General features: G+C 42.7%; 1 protein-coding gene across 2 annotated transcripts in view; it reads right to left on the reverse strand.

The window, feature by feature from the left end:
- Nucleotides 1-12,976, reverse strand: part of ESR2 (estrogen receptor 2) — a 67,170-nt gene extending 54,194 nt beyond the window's left edge. Inside the window, exons 1-2 of one of the 2 annotated variants that reach the window (XM_024348749.3) lie at nt 12,593-12,976; nt 1,196-1,647 (exon numbers count right to left, since the gene is read on the reverse strand). In XM_024348749.3, the coding sequence (XP_024204517.1) occupies nt 1,196-1,557 (362 nt within the window). In that variant the 5' untranslated portion in view covers nt 1,558-1,647; nt 12,593-12,976. The remainder of the gene's footprint in view (nt 1-1,195; nt 1,648-12,592) is intronic. The other variant, XM_024348748.3, reaches the window with a different exon arrangement.
- Nucleotides 12,977-22,551: the final 9,575 nt, after the last annotated feature.

Genomic DNA, 22,551 nt, shown 5'->3' on the forward strand with positions numbered 1-22,551 from the left:
CTTTAAAGAAGGAGAAAAAAAACAAACCATTACTTTAAAAAAGTTATCCACAATGTTTATATTCTCTTTATTTTACCAATGAGTAAAATGTTTTTAAAAGAAGAAAAATAATGGTGCAATGTTACTGTCTCAAAGTTTTATGATAATATTTGAAAGTAATGAATTTCAATATCCAACATGCCCTTAGTACTTTGTTTTAGATGTTTATCTCCCCCTCTCCTTTCTCATTATACTATCCCTTCCCTTCATACCTATGATTATCATTAGAAATATTAATAATTAGATGGAAATAATCCATTATGTTACCTTGCATTTAAAGAGTACACATATCCTTTTTAACTTCAGGGAATGTCAACTGAAGCCTATACTTCAATAGTTTCCACCAATATTTATATAATGTTATTATTTTAGTTCATGGTTAAAAAGTTTATACCAATCATCTGTCTTTTCATGCTTCGCATGTCTAGAATTTCATTTAAGTTGTAATACTATCACAGTTACTTTTATCCTGGAAACAACTTGTCATGAACATCAAATTGTGGTTTCACTATAAGAAGACTTTAAAACTGAAAGTAAAGTAAAAATTCATTTTTCAAATCCAAATAACTCCATTAAGAGTGACTTAAGTTCAGACCAGGCACAGTGTTCATCACGTCTGTAATCCCAGCACTTTGGGAGGCCAAGGCAGGCGGATCATTTGAGGTCAGGAGTTCAAGACCAGCCTAGCCAACATGGTGAAACCCTGTCTCTACTAAAAATTAAAAAAATGAGCTGGGCATGGTGGCACGCGCCTGTAATCCCAGCTACTCGGGAGACTAAGGCACGAGAATTGCTTGAACCCAGGAGGTGAAGGTTGCAGTGAGCCGAGATCGTGCCATTATACTCCAGTCTGAGTGACAGAGCGAGACCCTGTCTCAAAAAAAGAAAAGGAGTGACTTAAGTTCAGTATTTACTGTATAAAGACAATAGTCATGATAACAAATTCTCCCCACAACACTGATGTACACATACCAGTTTTTAATGAGAACTAAAATATCAGAATAGAACAGGGCATCCTGTGTTTTGGGTGCTGTAAGTAAACTATGTAATTAATAAGATAAAGACCTTGTCTAACATATTATTTCCTTCTCACTAAACCATAAAGTGATTTGAGAAATGGCTAGCAACTATAATTCAGAATGAAGACTGGACTTACCTGTTTACAGGTAAGGTGTGTTCTAGCGATCTTGCTTCACACCAGGGACTCTTTTGAGGTTCCGCATACAGATGTGATAACTGGCGATGGACCGCTAAAGGAGAAAGGTGCCCAGGTGTTGGCCACAACACATTTGGGCTTGTGGTCTGCCGACCAGGCCCACCTTCCAAGTTAGTGACATTGCTGGGAATGCTGTAATTCATCACAGCAGGGCTATAGAATGCCATGGCTGGATATTCATGGTGGCTGTCTACATAGGAGGAAGGTATGTATATGGAGCCGTGCTCCAGGGGTAAGATGGATTGACTGCAGTTGTAGGAGGAAGGAGAATTAAGGCTAGATGGTGAGTTTTTTATATCCATGTCTTGAGATAACAGCTGAGAAAACACCTTGCAAGAAGAGGCACAAAGGTCATTATAATGTTCTCAAAGATTCGTGGGCAAGTATAATGGCTGTAAAGAAACACAGAAGATATTGCCAAGTTAGTTAGAGCTATAGGTGTAACTATGAAAATTTAAATATTTTCATTAAAAAAATACATACGTTTGTATGAGATTACAAATACATCCTGAAAAATATACATGAAAATATTAACCTCAGAGGAGTGGGAATGTGAGGCATGAAACTCACATTTTCTGCTTCATTCATCTCTTCATTGCTTGTTTGTTTAATCAAGAGTTTAAGCACAAGAGTTTAATCATGAAAATTTATTATAAAATAGTCTTTAAAACCAAAAAACACAGGATTAAATAAAAATGAAAGTTCTTATGGAAAAATAAGCAAGAATAACCAAGTAAACGCTAAGAGAAGATCAATGAGCAAGGCTAGTTTCAACCAATATTAAAATACGCTATGAGGCCAAGCGTAGTGGCTCACGCCTGTAATCCCAATACTTTGGGAGGCTGAGGTGGGCAGATTACTTGAGGTCAGGAGTTCGAGACCAGCCTGGGCAACATGGCGAAACCCCGTCTCTACTAAAAATTAGCCAGGAATGGTGGCATATGCCTGTTGTCCCAGCTACTCAAGAGGCTGAGGTGGGATTGCTCAAGCCCAGGAGGCAGAGGTTGTAGTGAGCAGAGATCGTGCCACCGCGCTCCAGCCTGGGTGATAGAGTGAGACCCTGTCTCAGACAAAAAAAAAAAAAAAGAGAGAAATTACCATTTCTGAAAAAAATAAGTTTTTAAAAGAAAGAAAACACATTATGAATCTCCAATAATAAAAAACAATGGGTATTAGCTGAAGAGACTGACCAGTGTAACTGTGTCACTTATCAATCTGTTGCTTCTCAGTTTTGTTTTGTTTTGGTTTTGTGTTTGTTTTTGAGACAGGGTCTCACTCTGTCACCCAGGCTGGAGTGCAGTGGCGTGATCTCAGCTCACTGCAACCTCCCGCCTCCCAGGTTCTAGTGATTCTCCTGCCTCAGCCTCACGAGTAGCTAAGACTATGGGTGTGCACCACTGTGACTGGCTAATTTGTTGTATTTTTTTAGTAGGGATGGGGTTTCACCACGTTGACCAGGCTGGTCTCAAACTCCTGATCTCGAGTGATCCACCTGCCTCGGTCTCCCAAAGTGCTGGGACTACAGGCATAAGTCACCATGCCTGGCCTACGTATCAGTTTTGAATGTGCCCTTCAATTTATGCTCTAAGCAACAGAATTTTTGTATGTAAAGTGAGCACAAGGCTGGGGGTGCTGGCTCATTACAGGCAAATCTTTTTTTTTGAGATGGAGTTTCACTCTTGTTGCCTAGGCTGGAGTGCAATGGCGCCATATCAGCTCACTGCAATCTCTGCCTCCCAGGTTCAAGCAATTATCATGTCTCAGCCTCCTGAGTAGCTGGGATTACAGGCATACACCACCACACTAATTTTTGTATTTTTAGTAGAGACAGGGTTTCACCATGTTGGCCAGGCTGGTCTCGAACTCCTGACCTCAAGTGATCTGCCTGTTTCGGCCTCCCAAAGTGCTGGGATTACAGGCATGAGCTACCATGCCCGGCCACAGTAATAGACAATTAATACAATATCTGAGGTGTAATTCATCACTTTCTTTCCCAAAACCATTCATTTCCTATTTGTGTTAATAGAAAAAGCCCATCATAGTTACCTTTGACTTCTCCCCTTGACTCAGTTAACTTTAATCATCAAGGCACATTGGTTTTTTTTCCCAATGCCTTTTTTCCACTGTCTTTTGCTGCCATCTTGAAGTAACCTCTCATTATCGCATTACTTTTTTTTTTTTTTTTGAGACGGAGTCTCGCACTGTCACCCAGGCTGGAGTGCAGTGGCGCAATCTCGGCTCACTGCAACCTCCGCCTTCCAGGTTCAAGCGATTCTTCTGCCTCAGCATCCCGAGTAGCTGGGATTATAGGCACCCGCCACCACGCCCAGCTAACTTTTTGTATTTTTAGTAGAGACGGCATTTCACCATGTTGGCCAGGCTGGTCTTGAAATCCTGACCTTATGATTTGCCCACCTCGGCCTCCCAAAGTGCTGGGATTACAGGCGTGAGCCACTGTGCCCGGCCAGCTCTCATTACTTCTTATCAGTGCATCTGTAACAGGCTTCTTACTGCTCCTCGTCCCCAGTTAGCTTCTCCTCCAGATCCATAGAGTTGTCAGATTCATGTTCTTAAAACCCAGCTCTCTGCTTCCCACCAAACTCTAAGTCACATTCTTCAAGCATTCAAGGGATGCCCCTATGTTGCCTCAACCCATCATTCCACACGAATCTCCTGCTATTTTCTTACAGAAAACCTGCTATGTCAATTAAGAAACATGCAAAGTGCATTGTGGGGTGGTTGGCTTGTTATACCTTCACACTTTTTTTGCTCATAGCACCCCTTTAATCACTTACATACAAACCTAATCCTTCTTATTAGAACTACCTTGAACCCTTCTTCAAAATGATAGAGGTGCATAGGAGAGTAAGAAGTAAATTCAATGCCTGTAATCTCAGCACTTTGGGAGGCCGAGGTGGGTGGATCACTTGAGGTCAGGAGTTTGAGAACAGCCTGGCAAGATGGTGAAACACCATCTCCACTAAAAATACAAAAGTTAGCCAGGCGTGGTGGTGCATGCCTATAGTCCCAGCTACTCGAGAGGCTAAGACATGAGAATCACTGAATCTGGGAGGTGGAGGCTGCATTAAGCTGAGATTGTGCCACTGCACTCCAGCCCAGGTGACAGAGTGAGACTCTGTCTCAAAAAAAAAAAAGAAAAAAAAAGGAAAGTCAGATTTTTAGCTCCTTGAAAGCAAGTGCCATTTCTTACTCACCTTCCACTGAAACTCAATCAATATTTGTCATAAAGAAGTGAGGAAATGTGTTCAAAATGTAGTATTTCACCAAGTCAAGGACATTAAAGATGGGGGGGGTGCTGCAGTAGGCATGGTAGTATGCTGAGAAAAGGGACTTCAAGGAGTTCTGGGACATACACCCTGCCTTCAGGGAGCTAATGTACCAGGCAGAGAGGCAGGACAGACCAGGTAAAATAAGGAACTAACACCAAAGTGGTACCACTTCCAACCAACATTGTAAATCAAAAATTTGGACCAAGGAGAGGAGAGAGAATGGTAGCTGGAGAAGGATATAGGATCAAGGAAGGTTTGGTGTTTGGGTTTTTTTTTAATACTACATGTAATTAATAATGAGTATGGAATTTTACATTTCATTTTTTTTTAGATGGAGTTTCGCTGTGTCACCCAGGCTGGAGTGCAGTGGTACAATCTTGGCTCACTGCATCCTCCGCCTCTTGACTTCAAGTGCTTCTCCTGCCTCAGCCTCCCTAGTAGCTGGGATTACAGGTGCCTACCACCATGCCCAGCTAATTTTTTGTACTTTTAGTAGAGACGGGGTTTCACCATGTTGGCCAGCCTGGTCTTGAACTTCCGACCTCAAATGATCCACCCGCCTTGGCCTCCCAAAGTGCTGGGATTACAAGCGAGAGCCACCAGCCAGAATTTTGTATTTTAATTACTTAGATTCCTGATCAACATAAACAATTCCTTATTCTTAACAGAAAATATGCAGGATAAAACATATAGTGATAACTATTGCCAAAACTAGCAGTTTCTAAAGTGGTTTTTTGTTTTGAAATGAAATCTCACTCTGTCACCCAGGCTGGAGTGCAGTGGTGTGATCTCGGCTCATTGCAACCTCCGCCTCCAGGGTTTGAGGCGATTCCCCTGCCTCAGCCTCACAATTAGCTGGGATTATAAGCATGCACAATTAGGCCAGGCTGATTTTTGTATTTTTAGTAGAGATGGGGTTTCACCATGTTGGCCAGGCTGGTCTTGAACTCCTGACCTCAAGTGATCTGCCCGCCTTAGCCTCCCAAAGTGCTGGGATTACAGGTGTGAGTCACCGTGCCTGGCCTGAAGTTTTTTTTTTTTTTAATTGTGTTAAAATACATGTAACATAAAACTTACCATCTTAGCCATTTCTAAGTATAAAGTTCAGTAGTGTTAAGAATATTCACATTATTGTGCAATCAGTCTCTAAAACTCATTTCATTTTGCAAAACTAAAACTCTCTGTTAAACAAATTCCCCACTCCTCCCTTCCCCCAGCCCCTGGCAACCACCAGCCTACATTCTGTCTCTATGGATGTGATGACTCTGGGTACCCAGCAGTGGTGAAACCAACTATCAGACCCCACCAATAAATGACAAATGCCAGGATGCACCTAGCCAATCAATCAGGTGCATGGCAACTTTGCTTAGAAAATACAGATCTCACATCTCAACATATCACCAATCAACTTCTGTAGAATTTCCACATATCCCCAGAAGGATGATAATTAAAGTTAGAGAACTGACTTCTGGAGAGTCATTAAAAGGCTAGGTGCTTTTTGTTTGGATATATTTCAGATATATCAGATTCACATGATTCACAGATTCACTCTTTGTCAGTGGCATCTTGAATAGTTAGGTACTTGGTAGCCAATGCAAAGAGTTTTTCTTCCTAAGCAGAACCATAATAAGGGGAAGAAATGATGAACTTACACCATTGTAATAGTTCTCTGAGACAAGAGAACAGGTAGCAAAAAAAGACCTCCTTTCTACCAGAGGTCTGTAAAAATAAGTCAACAAACCCATTCTGGTTGAGAAGCCCTCCTCTAAAACAGAGATATAAACTGGTCAAAGAAAAGACTCCCCAAAAGATTTAATTTCTTTAACATTGTAGGGCAGAGTTTTCCCAACACATCGATTGAATGTTCAAACATGGCCTCATTACAATGTTCTGGTACAACAGGAAAAAATAGTCTCTAAAGAGTTTAATTGTTGGGCCTGGCATGGAATTTCACCTGGCCAACCAAAGAACCAGTACCCAGACATCCTGATTCTAAGAATTATTCATTTATTTGCATGTCAATTTTCTTTAGTCACCATAACCTAAAATAGTTGGTCCATATCTTGGGTGGTGAACAGCCTTTGTTTTCTGTCCAGAGACCTCTCTCACTCTCCCAGCACACACCCCTGTATTTGGCCCTCTCAGGTCACATCTGAATCAGCCAGAAAGCTTTTTGTACACATGGGATCATGCATGGTGTTCTAATGTACTGGCTGGGAAACATACTATGGCTTTTGAATTAAAAGAAAAAAGTAGTATTTAAAATTCCCAATTTTGACAATGATTCATGGACAAGAAAAAGTTTGGCCCTAGAAATGGCAGAAAAACACTCCAAAAAGATTATGCTTTTTTTTTTTTTTTTTTTTTTTTGAGATGGAGTCTTGCTCTGTTGCCCAGGCTGGAGTGCAGTGGTGCAATCTTGACTCACTGCAAGCTCCACCTCCCAGGTTCAGCCATTCTCCCGCCTCAGCCTCTCAAGTAGCTGGGACTACAGGTGCCCGCCACCATGCCCAGCTAATTTTTTCTATTTTTTAGTAGAGACAGGGTTTCACCGTGTTAGCCAGGATGGTCTCGATCTCTTGACCTCGTGACCCACCTGCCTTGGGCTCCCAAAGTGCTGGGATTACAGGCATGAGCCACCGTGCCAGCCAAGACTAGACTGGTTTTTATCAAAGCACCTATAAATCTAGTTAATAAGAAATCAGTCACCCGGGCGTGGGTGGCTCATGCCTGTAATCCCAGCACTTTGAGAGGCCAAGGTGGGCAGATCACCTGAAATCAGGAGTTCGGGACCAGCCTGGCCAACATGGAGAAACCCAGTCTCTACTAAAAATACAAAATTAGCCAGGTGTGGCAGCGCTTGCCTGTAAACCCAGCTACTCAGAAGGCTGAGGCAGGAGAATCGCTTGAACCCAGGAGGTGGAGGTTGCGGTGAGCCGAGATCACGCCACTGCACTCCAACCTAGGTGACAAGAGCAAAACTCTGTCTCAAAAAAAAAAAAAAAAAAAAAAAAGGTCAGCCACCATCAAGCCTGTTCTTATGTATATTCTATCAATGGATAGAGCAGAACATTCATTCTAGCCCCAGCTCTGCCTGAAAGCCAGGCAATCTTAGACAAATCCACAAACTCCCTGAGCTGCCACATCTTCTTCAGTAGAATCAGGTACCTATTTGGTGCTGTACCTTTTCACAGTGCTCTGAGGGTGAAATGAGATGATGTCTGTGAAAGGATTCTGAGGCCGGGCACAGTGGCTCATGCCTGTAACCCCAGCACTTTGGGAGGCCGAGGCGGGCAGATCACCTGAGGTCGGGAGTTTGAGACCAGCCTAACCAACATGGAGAAACCCCGTCTCTACTAAAAATACAAAATTAGCCGGGCATGGTGGCACATGCCTGTAATCCCAGCTACTCGGGAGGCTGAGGCAGGACAATCGCTTGAACCTGGGAGGTGGAGGTTGCAGTGAGCTGAGATTGTGCCATTACACTCCAGCCTGGGCAACAAGAGCAAAACTTCATTTCAAAAAAAAAAAAAAGAAAAAGAAAAAGAAAAAAAAAAAAGAAAGCATTCTGTAAGGTATTATTACACATCCAAGAAGATGAAGCCAGTCTATTGGTATATCACTGGATACACATTTAGTGTTGGTTGGAATTTCCAGACAAGTTACAATGTCTTTATGGCCACCCTGAAGATTTTTGCCTCCTAATTTTACTTTTTGACTTCTGTTCCACAGAAATCCATCACCCCTAGTCCAGATAGCTGGGCTGCTGGTAGCCTGCCAACACAGTGTGTGTGGACAAAATGCCACATATTCCTGATGCCATATTCTCAAGCTTGCAGACTAGGAGGATAAGTCTAGGAGGATAAGAATAGAGGATAAGTCCTCATCCCTATTCTTCTTCCACCTGCCCATCACACTTTCCCAAGCATTCAGTTCAAATGCTCCACATTTGTGTGTCCTGCAGAAGTAAAAAATTCACGCTCACAAAGCAGCAACTAGAAGGAATTTCATGGAAAAGATTTAAAAAGATTTCTTAAGCAACAAGCATCCTTGATGTGCATAAGTAGCTGTTTGACAACTATTAGCTTTTTTGGGGTGGAGGGTGTTATACTCTAGCTCTGTAACTCAGGCTAGAGTGTAGTGGTAAGATCATGGCCTACTGCAGCCTTGATCTCCTGGGGTCAAGGGATCCTCCAAACTCAGCCCCCCAAGTAGCTGGGACTAAAGGCATGCACCATCATGCCCAGCTGATTTTTAAATTTTTGTAGAGATAGGGTCTCACTGTGTTGCCCAGATTGATCTTGAACTCCTTGCCTCAAGCAATCCTCCCACCTCAGCCTCCCAAAGTGCTGTGATCACAGGCATGAACCACCACACCTGGCCAATTATTATCTTTAAATGTATTCTTATTTATTTATTTATTTATTTAGAGATAGAGTCTTGCTTTGTTGCCCAGGCTGGAATGCAGTGGCATGATCTCGGCTCACTGTAAACTCTGCCTCCCAGGTTCAAGCAATTCTCATGCCTCAGCCTCCTGAGTAGCTGGGACTACAGGCTTGAGCCACCACGGCCAGCTAATTTTTTGTATTCTTAACAGAGACAAGGTTTCATTATTTGGCCAGGCTGGTCTTGAACTCCTGCCCTCAAGTGATCCAGCCACCTAGGCCTCCCAAAGTGCTGAGATTACAGGCATGAGCCACCACACCCAGCCTTTTTAAATATATTCTTTCAAAACAAAATATTAAGGCCCTCAATTAATTTAATATTAGGAAGATAAAACACTCCAAAATCACCATAGAACTCATCATTAATAACTGATTTGCATGTAATTCTTAAGAACATGTACATAAGGAAACCCTGTTTCCTTCTAAAATGAGGAAAAGCTAATTCTCCTAGTAACCAATTGGCGCTTATTTAGTTGGATAGGAAAGAGTTTCAAGGGTTTGAATAGGGTAGGAGGACGAAGCCTTGAAGGCAGGGGTGGGAGAGAGTTCATCAGTCTTCTCAAGTGTCTTCTCTCTCAACAGCAAGTTTCTGCTCTTCCCTAATACCAACAACAGCCACAGACCATGCTCTGTAGGAACTGGACCAAATTCAAATATTCATTTGGGACAGGGTCAGAGAGAATTCTGAGTGAAGGGATTCAAGATGACACAGCCAATCCAGAAGTTAGGCTGAATGCACTCAACTCCCCTTCCAGGCCTGGGTTTGACAGTAGAACACACAACAATTTACTAACAAAATGCTGCAGTCTGGCTTTGAGGAAACATATACAAGTCCAGCAATCTATCTTTCTAGGTCACCCTAACTCTCCTGCCCTCTCTCAAGTACACCCACACAAAGATTCCCCACTAAAAGCCCTTCATTTTCAAGACCTGTCATAATTCCAGCTAGGAAGGCCAACTATCCAGTTTGCTAGCTCCTCATAAACTTGCCACTCTGCATATCCTAGTTACTACCACTGTAACTGGGTATGCAAGGTAAGTTACATATTTAAAATACAGGCTGTTTTTCATAGAACAAAGGAAAAAGGAAAAAGACATCAATTATATATATATATATATATATATGCAGTACCTACCAATAACAGGCTCCTAACTGTATACTGAATTGAATACTGTGTTAAACAGTGAAAAATATTAGTTTACAAAAGGTTATACATCTCTACCCTGCAGGAAAATCTAGACTTCAAGACATGAGCACAGAAATTTAAAAATTCTGACATCTACAAATAAGTTGGACACAGACCTAAGCCCCTATGAAGATAAATATTTTACCTTCAGCAATTGTAATCACTCTGCATTTTAAATGTCTTCAATTTGTCATTTTCAATCCCTGTTTTGCTTCTCACTATTTGATAATATGCAATTTCAGGTAGCTTTCTTAATCTCAGGTATAATGAAAAGTAGTTTTTTTTTTAATAAAGAAGTTTTAAAATTCAAAGATTATAAAAGAATGATGCATTCTATTAATATGATATAAATAACTTTTAATTGCTTTGTATTTCAATTCAGGATAACTAATGATATATGCCATAACCAAAGGCTTAAACCACAATAGAATCTAAATCTGCTAAGAACTAAATCTATTAGCCCTATATGAATTTAACACTTAGTCCAAGTCTCAAGTTTCCCATTTGCAAATAGCATTGTCTTTGCCTTGATTTATCCCAAGGTACTAGAATTAAAAATACCACAAACTGACTCATCCTATAAAAAGGGAAAAACAGGTTTTTCTTTCAAAAGAAGTAAAGGAAAATATGTCTAAGTAAAAACGTACTAAAGAGCAAAACCACATAATCATTATGTAGTTTTGATCAGTGATTTTCAGGGGCAGTGGGGTAGGTAGAGGTACAAAGGGGACTTTTGGGGTAATGGAACTGTTCTGTGTCATGTGTGCGGTGCTGGTTACATGACTGTGCATCTGTCAGAATTCATAGAGGTACATTTACAGAGGCTAAATTTTACTGTATGTAAATTATACTGCTGTAGCCTAATTTTTTTAAAGTGCTATTGCATATAAAACAATGTGCTAGACACTGAATTATGAAATCTAATGTTCAAGCATACAATTCTCAAGGTTTCTAGATGTATTATCAAAAACTTATCATTAAACACTTTGAGTTCAGCCTTCAGTATTTTATATTTTATCCATATTTATATTCTATAAAATGACTCAAAGCATCACCTAAAATTATCACATGAATTTTGAATCATTATGTGTTCAATGTACACTTATAGAAAATTTCCTTGTCTTATTCTTAAAAGTGAATATATCAATATCTATTAAATGTTAATTATATGGTTATGAGTTGAATTTACTACTAAATTCTACCTTTTCTGAATTATAAATACATTAAGAAATGTAAACTGTGATTAGATTTATTCACATCCCTCAGAACACTACGAAATGTGTCCTAAACATGTTAATTGATTTCAGAAACTTCTATGTCTTGAGCAAGACTTAAGTGTTAACAAGCATCTGATGGCTTTTAAAATGAGAATGTTTCAGAAATTCATCTAAAAAAATGCTTGAACGTAAAATGCAATCCTACGGTGTATACTCTAATGCCTGTTGATGAACAGATCCTTATAGTTTCCTTCTTCTAGAACTCATATCAAAATACATTTTCTTCAGAAAAAATAGGAGTCAAAGATGTTAATCATGTTCTTTTCATAGTCACGTTACATTTCTTTTACAACACTCTCAGAAAAGCCTTTCCTTTCACATGTTCACTTTTTAAATTACAAACATGTTTCCCCTCACTAGACACTGAGTTACGAAACTTAGAGCAAAAGTAAAACTTTCTAATGGAATGCCCATGTAAATACTAGAAATATAACAAAATAAGGCAAAGTCTTTCCTCCAAAATGTTGCCTACCACACCAAAACACAATCCTACTTTTTAAACAGCGAGTAAAATTAAATCAACCTTATCTTCCTAAATAGAAGTCCACTCAAAGTTTTTTCACAAAAATGACATTCACTTGACTTAATATTGTCCTTCCAATAAGAATAACACGCAGGGTGTTAGAGGGCAGTTGTTGGACTCCTCTTCAGCAAATAAAGGAGACCAGTTAGAGCTTAGCTTGGTCTGCCCAGGAAAGGAGGAACGCAGCTTGCTGACATGGCTAAGGAATGCCAATTAATACATTTTAAAACCCCTATCATCTTGCCTGAGACGTGTACATCTTCCCAGGCCCTCAAACTTCAATCAGAAAGTGTATTCAACTCCATTGTCATTTCACCCATAGTGGGGAAGTCCATCGAGGAAAACCATAGGGAAATAAAATGTTTTTCAGTTATTCATATTAGCACAATCAACCCAGAGCTCACGGCACAAACTAAATAAGTTAACTTGCCAGTGTCTTGAATGAAGACATTTAATCAAAGCATGCATTTTCCATCTTTCCAGTAGCTTTCAGGACAGTTGGTTTTGGTGATCGTTTTTTGGTCTTTTATTGTTCTCAACACGACTGGTTTCTCACCGCAGGATTTCAAACAAAATGAGACAATTAAACGACACCTCGAGCGAAGGGGCGCTTACCTTGCAGATCAACACACCGGCCTTGCCTTCTCTAAAATGCGGACACGTGCTTTTCCCGCATTAGCGGGGGGGGGGGTCTCCCGGCGCGCGCCCCGCCGCCACCTGTTGAGGAAAGCGAGCGCACCTCCTGCAGCTCAGGCTCCGGGCGCTAGCCCTGCCCAGCAGCCCCAGAGCCCGTCGCAGCTCGGGTGGTCCCTCCCCGGCCCAGCGCTCGCCGCCCGCTCTCCGCCCTGCAAGTTTGAAGAGGCAGTTATTTCTCGCAGCCTCCGCGCTTGCAACTGCCTCCTCGCGGGGGAGTGGGTGTCCAAAAAGCCAGCAGCTGGAGAAACTGAAAAGATCACAAGCGACTTAACGATAAGCCCCTTCTTCCTTTTAAAGACCGAGAGGAGGGTAGAGGGGAGTAGTGCCTGAGCCCACGTGACCGAGCCAGGGAGCCCGACGGTCTCAGGAGCGCCCGACGCCGCGCGTGACCCCTAAGTGGGAGCACCCTCGAGCCGACTCCTGGTCCACCCACAAGGATAGTGGCGCACAGATGGCGCTCCCTGCAGCCCCAGTCTCAGATTTAAGAGGTCTGGAGTAGGGCCTGAGAATATGCATTTCCAACCAGGTCCTGGGGGATGCCGACACTGATACAGCCAGTCTGGGGACCACACTTCGAGGATCACGTCCCCAGCCCCTGACTCACCTAAGTGTCATTCAGTACAGATGTCTGATTCTAAGGAGCCAGTGGTGAAACCAGAGAGGCTTTGGGTTTGTCAAATCCCCAGCAGCAAACGTAACCTCGGGCCCTGGAGTGGCAAAGCCGTGGACTAGAGGTGGAGGGCGTGGGTTCTCAGCTCTCAAGAGGTCGCTGGGAAGGCCTTTCGCGTTAGATCAAAGATCCCAGGTACTTCCTCGAACTCACTTGAAGTGGCACCGGGGAGACCTGTGCCTCCGGCCGCGGCGCCCTTCTCCGCTGGAGGCACCTGCCCACCCCTCTTCTCGGGCGAAGGCCCCTCGCGCCCCCTGGTGGCAGCCCCAGTTCCCCCAGCTTAATGGGGTGTTCCCCTCACCCACCCCAGCAGGAGCCCCAGGGTGCGAGACTAGGACCACAGTCTTAACTGGCTTTAAGGCAGCTGTTGCTGATGAAAATGAAAAGGAAAGTAGCATGTGACCCACAGGCCATTGTGAGACCCCCCAGTGTCACATCTGTGCCTAATTAATCATCAAACCATCTACTCAGGTGGCATAAGGGACATGGTTTTTGAGGGTTGTGATCCAGATCTGTAATAGAGGAAGACCGGGGGGCATTTGCAGGGAAAGTTTTACAGTACCAGCCTCAGCTGTTTGGTGTTTAGCCAAAATAGACGCAAGTGTGCTCTGGGTTGATAAAGATGAGGTCCACAGGTAATGAAGACAGGCTCCAAAGATGGAGAAGCATCTGCTTCATCAGCTAAACAATAGCTGTGAAAAGTCTCCACTGCCCCACCCTAAGTCCAATTTTCATTAAAGCTGAGAGTCCTGGTTTCTCTCAGGTTGAAAGGCAGAGTCTCCCTGTCCTTGAGGCAGAGAAGTTAGTTTGGACAGGAAGTGTGTGTTGCTGGCAAATAACTGCAGCAGACAACATGCCAATCTCAGCCTCCCTGTCTCCTGTCCTGGGGTCTCTCAAAGTACCCAGTCCCCATATGCTCCGCCTCCTTGACACCTTATGGAGAAAATGTTAAATGATGGTTTAAAAAAATCAGCTTCATGGCCAGGCATGGTGGCTCACACCTATAATCTCAGCACTTTGGGAGGCCGAGGCAGGTGGATCATGAGGTCAGGAGTTTGAGACCAGCCTGACCAACATGGTGAAACCTCGTCTCTACTAAAAATACAAAAATTGGCTGGACGTGGTGGCACGTGCCTGTAATCCCAACTACTCAGGAGGCTGAGGCAGGAGAATCGCTTGAACCTGGGAGGCGGAGGTTGCAGTGAGCCAAGATCGCGCCACTGCATTCCAGCCTGGGCAACAGAGTGAGACTCCGTCTCAAAAAAAAAAAAAAAAAATCAGCTTCATTTGGTGGTATATACTTGTTAACAAGATATCTCTGGAAATGGAAACCGTCATGAAGGAATTTCAACCATAAGCCAACAGGCAGAAAAAGATAGGTGAGGGTGAAGAAAATGCATCTATCAATATTAACATCATACCTGACGCTGTGCTAAGCACCTGCACAGCATCTCATTTAATCCTCACACCAGCTCAGTGAGATATTGACTCCACTTTTCCAGTGAGGAAATTGAGGCTCACAGAACTTCTATCAGCTACGTGAAGCCACCTAGTGAGAAAGGAACCCAGTAACAACAGTGGCTTCATAGACAGCTACCGCTTATTGGACATTTATGCCCTGCTTTCTCTCAATAATTCTTATTTTATATGCAAGCCTATAAGGCAAATTCTATTACCCTCATTTTATACTTGAGAAAATGAATGTTCAGGAAGGTTAAACAACCTCCCTATGGTCACATGACCTATCAGTGGCTAAGAAGGACTTGAATCCAGGGGAGAGGCCAAGGACCCATTTACCTCCATACCATGCCTCCAATCAATCAGAATGAAGATGGCTTGACTCTCTGCTCTATGCAGAATACTGCAGACAAACTTCTGCCACCTGTGAGCCAAGCTTCTGCTCTGTGTTCACTGTGATGCTTCCTTCAGAAGGCATTCTACACACAGGAACAGCATGTTCTCTTTTCAGAGCAGCTCAAACACCCACAGAAGCTGTTTATTATACAAGGAAACCTCACTGCAGGAAATAAGCAGAAAATGAATGGGAGTGAGTAAGTTTCCTTCTGACTCACCCTGTCCATCAAGAAAGACAATGGTACCCAGGGATGGAAACTTTGCCTGGTTTAATGCAGACTGGAGAGGGTGATTATTCCAATTCTACCTGAATTGTGACCACAATGATGAAGGGATTATTCTTGAGGCAGTTCATACCAATGGCTAGATCAAAAAGCCCCCTGAAGCCTGGTATTGAGAACGATGCCTGCTATATAAGTGAGCAGGGTCCCAGCCTCATTTCCACCTCACCCCTGACCTGCCTAAGGAAGCATCCACATATGACATTGAAAGGACTGCCTGTCTCCAAAATATCCTACAATGGGGATTGAAATTGTCACCAATAAGTCATCTTTTGGGGATAAACCATTGAATTGTTAAAATTAAGTCATGTTATATATGATGGGTAATATTAACTTACTAGCATTTATGATTAACAAGATGAGCTTGCAGCATGAGCTAGATGTCACCTGGGAAAGCAAAGGAAGTCAATGTAGTACAGGTATGGTTTGCCGTGAAGAGGAAGGAAAGCCTCTCCATAAAAGGTGCACCTTCCTCATCTTCTCACCCCACCCCTTCTCTGTCTAGCAAATTCTTACACATCCCAAAGCCAAGAGCCTAAATAAGGTGAAGAGCACATTAGCCCAGTGGAACGTGCACATTGGCTCCCCCACAGCCCTCATCTTACCTGTCAACACAACCTGCGCTGCGATTGGACAGTGCAAGTCTTACATCTCTAGCATTCTCCATGGTCCATAACACACACCTAGCACAATCCAGGCATTCAACAAATGTTTGCTGAAGCCTTTGACTTGGAAAGATCAGAGGGAGAATTTTCCGTAGGAAAGAAACTACAAAGAGGCAAAACAAAACCCTGTCAAAGGCAAGAAAGCAAAAGCTAATAGGAAAAGTGGAGGGAAAGGAGGAATGCTACAGATGTCTAGAAGGGTGTCATGCCAAACGGTGCCTTTGGATTGTTGCTTTATTCTCTGAGCTTGAGGCCAAGTAGGAGGATTTGGGTTCTGGGATAGTTATCTGCTCCAGAGTGTTATAGGAACAAGCTTATTTATATTATGTGGGTATAAATTGGTCTGTTTTAAGAGAATCTGAGAGATAAAACCCTACACTTATGGAATTAATAAAGGAAAGGGGAAAGATTAATTGAATGTGCAATAACACCTTTTTTTTGGTGGTGATGAATGAAAAAGATAGGATTACTAATTAATATGTCAGAGATCATCTCAACTGAACATAAAGTTCACAAAATGTGATTTGACATTTGAAACTTGAATTTGGATAGAGCTCTTTAGGATCACATCTTTTGTAGAAATAAAAACAAACCTAATATTTATTGAGCATTTTTCTAGCCTGGACACCACAGTAGGCAGGCTTGCATAGGTTGATTCACTTTTATTTCATTTAATCCTTGAAAATTCCCTGGGACTGTCTATTTTACAGATGGGAAAACCGAGGCTCAGAGAGCTAACATTTATTTTATAAAGTCACCCATGTGCATTTGGTGAAAGTTTCCACCCAACTTTACCTACCTACCTGCACATCCCATGTTTTCTCCACTGTCATGAGATGCTGTTCTTATTTGTTGCATAAATGGAGGCATGTCTGTCCTGTAGAGCCCAGATACTGTTGAATGAAATGTTGTCAATTTCTTGTCTAGGAATGACCACCTATGAGCATATTTATGTAATTTATTCTTTATTGATCTGCGTTGGACTGGGGCCCTCAGAGGGTAACAAGGACATAAGCAGCAAGGCAGACCTAACCTGATACCTGGGCACTAGGACCATGAGACAAGGTTACTCTGACCTGCAGTTTAAATGAACCACCTGAGCAAGCAGCACCTGCAGCGAACTCTTTCTAAATCACACTCATGTGTTTCAGTCTTGATCTTTGCTATTTGTAAACAAACAGGTAAAAAATAACTTTTTGTCCTGTCCACTGCCCCTCAAAGGTACTTAAATTCCACACAAATCTCTTGCATACCTTAAGTTTCTAATTTTCTATGCATTTGAAATCAAACATGAAGAATACACATTTTTGTCCTTACTTCCAACTATGCAGCAATTCTCTCGAGCTAGAAGAGAAACTAGCCCCTAGAGGTCATTGGCATGAATGTGAACACCCAGTTAAGAAAAAAAAAAAAAGTTATAGGACTGTTAGAAATAGTGGCAAATTGTAATATGCAATTTCACAAATGACTCAAATGCAATTCTGAAAATTCAGCTTCCTTACATTTTCTGGCTCAGAAGATGTTAATAACAAGTCAGCCAGTGTAATATTCCCTGAAATGAGATAAAAAAAAAAAAATAAGGTATAGACAGACATGGCTTGACACCATAGATAAGACTGTCTGATTTCATAGAGTTTAATATTTCAAAAAATATTTCAAAAATTTTGACTAAAGGTTTTTCTACATCTTCTTGTAAATGTATCTAACATTTTCAATTATTTCTTTGTTCATATCATGGAAAGTTACTATAACTGCCTCATATAGTCCTTTAGACCCATAGCAACTAACTCTCCAGTGATGCTCATTACAGAAATAGCTTTTTTTTTTTTTTTTTTTTTTTGAGACAGAGTCTCACTCTGTCGCCCAGGCTAGAGTGCAGTGGCACAATCTCGGCTCACTGCAAGCTCCGCCTGCCGGGTTCACGCCATTCTTCCGCCTCAGCCCCCTAAGCAGCTGAGACTACAGGCGCCCGCCACCACACCCGGCTAATTTTTTTGTATTTTTTTTTAGTAGAGACGGGGTTTCACCGTGTTAGCCAGGATGGTCTCGATCTCCTGACCTCCTGATCCACCCGCCTCCGCCTCCCAAAGTGCTGGGATTACAGGCGTCAGCCACCGCGCCCAGCCCAGAAATGGCTCTTATAAAAATACAGACTTGATTTTTTGTGCACAGAGTGCTTCTTTCACATATGTCACCGTTTGATCTGATGAACCTAACCAGAGAAAGGAATTGTTTTCTTCTCTCTTATTCAGTCCTCTCCTTTGCTGGGAATTATAACCAGAAAATGAACTTCTCCAAGTAGTTCATGCAGCTACTTAAGGATCACCGATGCTGTTCCATGGGCCAGGATCTCTGCATTCTCCTCTCCCCTCACATTGTTTCTCTTCCTTTTACATCCTCACATATTATTTTTCTACTGTCCAGGCAGTTTAGCTAACTAGCTTCTTAATGGTTCTGCTCATAGTCAAGTCAAGTGCTTCCTCAGCCTGCTCCACATATTCTACCATGCCACCAGCCACAGCTTACTAGGAGGACTGCTGTCCTGGCATGACACTGGCTTCTAGTTAACAAAGAACTTGCATGGCCACATCATGCTGCATGTTCACACCAACCCTACAATGTTGATTTTATCACCAATTTGCTGACAAGGAAACTTGAGGGTGTTTTCCAGATTTGCACTCACAGGAACACAGGTCATCTGACTTCCATACAGATGCACACCTGCCTCCTTGCAAGAGATTCAGTTTCTGTGTTCCCAGCACTGAGGCTGTCAACGTCCGCCATACTGCACTGCTACTATCTCACAGGCCTTTCAACCGGACCCCATCCCTTCCTTCCCATCCTACCTCTACCCTCCCTCATCTCAGTCTAAAATACCACTCAAGGGAGAAAATTCTTAACAACTTCTTTAGTTATTTTCACCTTAAAATCTTTCTGACAGGCTGGGTGTGGTGGCTCATGCCTGCAATCCCAGCACGTTGGGAGGCCAAGATGAGAGGATCGCTCGAGCCCAGGAGTTCAAGACCAGCCTGGACAACATGGCGAAAACCCATCTCTACAAAAAATACAAAAATTAACCAGGTGTGGTGGCACCTGTAGTCCCAGTTACTCGGGAGGCTGAGGCTGGAGGATCACTTGAGCCTGGGAGGTTGAGGCTTCAGTGAGCTGAGATCACACCACTGCACTTCAGCCTGGGTGATAGATACCTCATCTTTAAAAAAAAAATTTTTTTTTCTGACACGCAGCATTACATTTATTCTTTCATAAAACACTCTTCTTTGAGACTACATCTTGCCCTCATGCATTTATCTCTTTGTGACAATGCTCCCTTAATACTTGCAATACCTTAAGTGTCTACCTGAGACACAAGGAAATATGAGGGTGTTTGCCCACAGATGATGATGAGGAGGAGGCTATAACTACCATTCATTCAGCAGTTGCTTGTAAATCCTTTGCCTGCACTATTTAATTTTATCCTTAAAACAATCCAATGAGGTGGGTACTACTTATGTTTCCATTTTACAGATAAGAAGATTAAGACTCAGAGAGTTTAAGGAACTTGCCCAACAGCTAGTAAGTAGCAGAGGGTTCAAACCAGATCTGTTTCACACCAAAGCCCATTCTCTCTGAACTGCTGGTCTCCCTAAGACTTTATACACTAGCTGAAGGGAGAAGACAAATGCATAAGACGACCTACAATGCCTGTTGCAAATGATAAGTGACAAATTAATGGTGGCAATCAGGAATTTTGTGGACTTTCAGAAGGTAAGAAGTCACGTTCCCACATGTTTGGGTTCTTCTGAAAGAGTTACAGTAACTCCCAGAGCTCCTTACCAGGGCTAACTGGAGGGCGCTGATCTCCTCTGCGGGCTCGTCTGAATTACACAGGTGCATGGGCCCAGACTTGAATCCTTCCCTTGGAGTCCCTCGTTCTTCCACTTTAGCACTGTGGAAGCTTCATTCAGGGCACCTGTAGGCTACAAACTACCTCCATCTGCTCTGTTTTTCAACGCTAACCTTGTGGTTGGGAGAAGAGAGCCCAGGATTTCTACGGAGAGAACAGAGAACACAAGGAAACTAGCGCACATAGATCAGAATTGCCCAGTGCAGGGATGGAACGCAGGCTTGGAGTTCCAAGGCTTGGGCCTAGGGTGGGTTTTCAGTACAAACACTTCCTAGTTGTGTGCCCTTCGACATTTTCCCAACTTCTTTGATTTTTCTCTGTAAAATGGGAATAGCACAAGAAGCTATTTCATAGAAATGACAAATTGCTGTAACGTGCCTGACACTTTGTAAATTCTCAATAAATAGTAGCTTGAAAACAACCCAGAGATCCTCAGATTGAAGGACTTCCCAGGTGTACAGAAGCCTTGGCCTAAGAGATGGCAAGGAGCAGGTTTTCCTCTTTGGGAAGTTTGGGCTCTGAGGGTAGAGGAGACAGTGAAGGGGTTAAATGCCTGCCTGGAGTGTGTTGTGGAACTCTGCACACATCTCTTCAAGCAGGCCCAATTGTGAAGTTAGAGAAAGACCCCTGACACCTGACCCAATTATAAGAGTAATTTGCAGCAGTGTTTCTCCCATTTCACAGGGTCATAAGGGTCACCTGGGTCACTTTTTTATTTTTTATTTTTATTTATTTATTTTTTGAGACAGTCTCGCTCTGTCGCCCAGGCTGGAGTGCAGTGGCGCAGTCTCGGCTCACTGCAAGCTCTGTCTCCCGGGTTCATGCCATTCTCCTGCCTTGGCCTCCCAAATAGCTGGGACTACAGGCGCCTGCCACCATGCCCGGCTAATTTTTTTTATTTTTAGTAGAGACGGAATTTCACCGTGTTAGCCAGGATGGTCTCAATCTCTTGATCTCGTGATCCACCCGCCTCGGCCTCCCAAAGTGCTGGGATTACAGGCCTGAGGCACCGCGCCCGGCCTCACCTGGGTTGCTTATTTAAAATACAGATTCCCAGCCCCCTCCCCCAAAATGTTCTAACCCAGGTGCTCTAGGGCAGGTCCTGGGAATGTTCATTTTACACAAGCCATTGGGTGATTTCATGACCAAAGAAGTTTAGGAAACATTGCTTTAAGCATTCTAAGAACTTATGTGTCCTCTATGTAATAGAATCTACATAATGAGCAGATTTATCATCCCCACTTTACAGGAAAAGTAACTAAGACCCGACAAGCTTCAGCAGCATGCAAGAGCCTGCTCAGCCTGGCTCAAGAGAGCCTACTGTTGTTGTTGTTTTGTTTTTTTGAGATGGAGTTTCACTGTTGTCGCCCAGGCTGGAGTGCAGTGGCACAATCTTGGCTCACTGCAACCTCCGCCTCCTGGGTTCAAGCGATTCTCCTGCCTCAGCCTCCCGAGTAGCTGGGACCACAGGCACCTGCCACCACGCCCAGCTAATTTTTTGTATTTTTAGTAAAAATGGGGTTTCACTATGTTGGCCAGGCTGGTCTCCAACTCATGACCTCAGGTAATCCTCCTGCCATGGCCTCCCAAATTGCTGGGATTACGGGCATGAGCCACCGCGCCCAGCCAAGAGAGCCTACTGTTAAATGTTCAAGGAATTTGCAATTCGGTGATTAAACCCCGAGTGGCTTGAATTTGGCCATGGTGGAATAACTACACTCCAGATTTCTCCTCGCCAGAAGAGAGCTCACAGGTGCTCAGGTCGGCTTCTTTTTTCAAACAACCCAGGGCACTGATAGAAGTGAACACTTCTTGGCTGTTCTCTTGTTTTGGGTGCATGGCTCAATTTGAATATTGTCTTTTTCTCTACTGAAATTCATAAACATTACATACAGATCAGCAATCTAGGGCTTTTTGTTTTTTAGAGAGCTGGTTTACTAGCACATCACTGAGTCAGGGTAAGTAGTTTGTCTGACTGTTAGCAAAAAAGCTGAAGTTCACCTGTGTTCTCGCTCCTTAATCCATGTGCATTCTCCTCCTGCTCCCTCTATCGTCCCTCCAACCTCCAGTCCTGGATAGTGTTAAGGGCTCAAATTCTAACAAGGATCACCTGCTAGAGAGTTGGTTCAGAATTTCTAGTTAAAGACTTTAAGTGATCATTCTTTTCCACAACAGGTTGATGTCTCCCTCTAGTGGATAGGAAAGAGTAAGACAAGTTTTTAGATCATTGTATATGTGTAACATGTTGAAATATATAGAGAGCTAATTTCCAATAGCAGCACAAAAATTTCCTTTTTATTCATTTAATATTTCATTCACTCAGCATTTATAATTTGCTTACTATGTGCCAGATATTGAGGTATAAAGATAAAAAAATGAGAAAAGTCACTATATACTGAGAAAGACTGCCAAGATACATTGAGAAGAAAATCAGAGTGCAGAACATTATGAAAAATATACTATCATTTGTTTATAAAGGCAAAAGAAAGAATACATACATACAT

Source organism: Pan troglodytes, chromosome 15 (genome assembly GCF_028858775.2).
Source record: "Pan troglodytes isolate AG18354 chromosome 15, NHGRI_mPanTro3-v2.0_pri, whole genome shotgun sequence".
Taxonomy (NCBI): domain Eukaryota; kingdom Metazoa; phylum Chordata; class Mammalia; order Primates; family Hominidae; genus Pan; species Pan troglodytes.